The following is a 3,476-nucleotide window of genomic DNA, read 5'->3' on the forward strand; positions in this document are numbered from 1 at the left end:
ATACAAAAATAAACCTTGTGGTTACGTCCGTTTTCGAACAACACCCATGTGGTTTAAAAGTTTGCAAAATGGTACATTGAGGTTCATTCCGTTAGCAAACACATACCAAATTGACTAACGGTGTTAAAAGTCAAAGGGAAAAGAGTTAATTTGGTCCTTATATTTATTTATTTTATAAATTAACTCCCATTATTATCTAATTATCATAAAAAAACCCCAAAATAAAAAATACTAAAAATCAATTACACCATCTTCTCCATCTCTCTTTAATTTTTTTATTTTTTTCTTCTTTCTCTCTCCTCTCTCTCTTTCTTATTTGTTAATTTCTCTCTAAAATCATTGGATTCACACACTTTTGTATATTTCAAATATATGTGAGAGTCAATTAAAGTGAGAAGTAAAGTTGTGCGATTTTCGTCATCTGAATTTAGAAGATCCTTTTTTATAGTTTGATATAGGTAGCGCACCATTTCCTTATTTCCCTTCGAAGCTGCCATACTGATTGGTAAACAATTTTTATTACCTCTAAGCATTGCAAGATCACGAAGGTTGTCTTTCAATATGATTTTTGCAATTTTCACGTGTCCTGATATAGCTGCACAATGAAATGCTGTATTTCCACCTTCATTTGCACCCCGTCCTTTTGTTTGAATTCTGATATCATCTTCCTCAATTTTGGTAACTAGATTTTCCACAAAATCAATATGACCTGCTAACGCTGCAACATGAAGAGCAGTTTCCCCTCTTGCTGTGATTATAGCTCAATATTTCATTCCTGGTTTCTCATATATGCTTTCTGCTTTTATCCAGTCGTTACTCAAAGCTGCTTTCAGCAATTCCAATCCATCTTTCCTCTCTTCTGTGGATATTGGCGGAATAAGAATAAAAAAACTCCGACTCAGTAACGGAAATTTAGTAAGAATTACAAATCAATATTGTAGAATGTTCAATAAACCCAACTGAACCACTTGAACCTGTCTTATTGAATATTTTGATTCGTTTAGTCATTCACTTGAACCTGTCTTATTGGATATTATAGATATGAAAAATTTAAAATATCCCAAACCAGATTCAGTTCCGGAAATGCAGAGGTAAATATTTTCCAGAGCTTCCTTATCCTATCTGATTAGAAACTACCCATGTGGTATTGTCACGACCCATGATGTGAAAATATCTATTGATGAATTTGAAATATATCAAAAGGGCTTGAAATATATTAAAGGGAGTGAAAGTGAGTGAATCCAATGATTCTAGAGAGAAATTAACAAAGATGAAAGAGAGAGAGGAGAGAGAAAGAAGAAAAAAATAAAAAATTAAAGAGAGATGGAGAAGATGGTGTAATTGATTTTTATTTTTTATTTTAGGTTTTATTATGATAATTAGATAATAATGGGGTTAATTTATAAAATAAATAAATATAAGGACCAAATTAACTCTTTTCCCTTTGACTTTTAACACCGTTAGTCAATTTGGTATGTGTTTGCTAACGGAATGAACCTCAATGTACCATTTTGCAAACTTTTAAACCACATGGGTGTTGTTCGAAAACGGACGTAACCACAAGGTTTATCTTTGTACTTTTCCCTTTAAATTATGTAGAACTTTTAGATATAGATATCCAGAGAATTAGAGAGATTTTAGGAATTAATTTAAATTCTCTAGAACTTTTAGATATAGTACGGATAAAATAATCTTTTTATAAATAAATATAATAATATAAATAAAGTTAATATATTATATTTTATGTTATATTTTTTATTAGTAAAAAAGGAGGAAGTAACACTTCAGCTCTATCGTTACTGTTTTATATTATATATATATAATACATAGATTATGATACTAATGTAGAATGTTTTTTTTTTTTGTTTTCAGTTTCAAATGCAACTAAGGCCCATGGGTTCTAAGGTGGGACTTTTAGGGCTTGTCTAGAGCAGCTCATTTGCCTTTTCTCCTTCTATCTCCTCGTATGTCCTTCTATCTCGCAGAGTCTCCGACTTGTCTGCTCCCCGTTCTCCGCTCGCAGTCGCAGTCTTCTGCTGGGTTTCCTTTTGTCTCCCCAGTCTCTGTTTCAATTGATTTGTTCTGTCCTCCCCATTCCAACGAAAAAGGTAAGCTACTGAATTGAATAGTTGCGATTGTTCGTATCTCCTGCTAATTAATGCTTTGCTCTTTGCTCGTTTCTAATTGTTTACTCTGTTGATTTGCCCACTTGATTTTGCTCCAATTCTCTCTAATTAAGTAATTAGTGTTTCCACTTGATTTGGATGAAATGAGGTGTTTATTGTGATTTTTTATTTATTTTCATCCATTTATCTAAATACTTCTTTTATAAAATTCTCTGTGCCCTTGTGTTCTTTGGGATGAGATGATTTTTCGATGACTTATGGAACTCAAAGTCATTTTATATCTGCTTCTTGTTTCATTGAGGTGAATGTGATCTAAGAAGTGTGAAACAAATTTGAAAAACTTGTGGCATAAGTGTAATGTGACATTTTCAAAAAACTCAAACATGCCCTCATTAGAACAATCAAAACTAATATTAGGAAGTGCGACAGCTGGAAGATCATCGTAATAGAGATATCAGCAAAGTGGTGAATGCCAAATGAATAAGAAAATGAGATAGCTAGTTATCTGTTAAGTTGGATTCACTTCTAATATATAACAAAGAGAAAAGGCAAAAGGCCAAGCAAAATTAGTGTCACTGTTTGATTGGAGCAGAATAGGTGTTTAGGATAGTGAAAAACTTGAAAAACATGATTTCATTTTTATTTTCTTATTTTCATCCCCTGTCTAATGAATTCTCTCTAACCCATAGAAAATGTTTCAAATAAGCTTCATATGCAGCCAGATACGAGTCTGACAAAGTGGTTTCTTCTTAATTAATAAGTCCACACAGAACTAAGGCAAATTACAACGAGATTGTGTACTTTTGGATATAATTGTAACAACGAAACCTCCCAATCCAAACCCAATTAAATGATTTTTTCATTTGTGTTTAGCTATTTTGAATGTAGTATGGTTGTAGTTGCAGATTTGATACAAAATGAAGAAAGGAATTCACCCTCAGATGCAGTGGATATCTTATGTGTCTCAAAGTGGCAGATTGATGCACATTATGATGACAAAAATGAGTCATGTTGGTAAAGTCTACCACTTCAGAGCAAGACGGCAAATGGCTGAAAGTTTAGGTCAGGTTGCCAAGTTCAAGCGTCGATATGGGCAAGAAGATGAAGAAGAAACTGCAAAATGACTTATTTTATGAGGCATACAGGAGCTTGGTATTGGTACTTGTTTTTCTTATTTACTTTAGTTTCTCAAGCATATCAAATGCAATAAAAATTTATTGTCTGTGACACAACTGGTGAGTGTCACAAAGATTCAATTTTGATCAGTGATGAAATTACTCATTAACATTATTTTATGTAATCGCATTTAGTTCGGTAATGAACGAAAGAGGCAGATTGTTTCTGTTGGCA

At 32.6% G+C, this 3,476-nt stretch overlaps 1 protein-coding gene across 2 annotated transcripts; it reads left to right on the plus strand.

The window, feature by feature from the left end:
- The first annotated feature begins 1,919 nt into the window (after positions 1–1,919).
- LOC136219116 (uncharacterized) lies at positions 1,920–3,476 on the plus strand. Of its 2 annotated transcripts, none has more exons than XM_066006370.1 (2): positions 1,920–2,108; positions 3,032–3,476. In XM_066006370.1, the coding sequence occupies exon 2, from the start codon at positions 3,044–3,046 to the stop codon at positions 3,248–3,250; it is 207 nt and encodes a 68-aa protein (XP_065862442.1). In that variant the 5' UTR covers positions 1,920–2,108; positions 3,032–3,043; the 3' UTR covers positions 3,251–3,476. The 2 variants fall into 2 exon arrangements, with proteins under 2 accessions (XP_065862442.1, XP_065862441.1); XM_066006369.1 differs by having other exon boundaries at positions 1,928–2,108; positions 3,026–3,476.

This window comes from Euphorbia lathyris, chromosome 2 (genome assembly GCF_963576675.1).
Source record: "Euphorbia lathyris chromosome 2, ddEupLath1.1, whole genome shotgun sequence".
Taxonomy (NCBI): Eukaryota; Viridiplantae; Streptophyta; class Magnoliopsida; order Malpighiales; family Euphorbiaceae; genus Euphorbia; species Euphorbia lathyris.

Bases quoted from the DNA above. Each gene is read 5' to 3' on its own strand.
- LOC136219116 (XM_066006370.1), top strand. From the start codon at position 3,044: ATGAAGAAAGGAATTCACCCTCAGATGCAGTGGATATCTTATGTGTCT.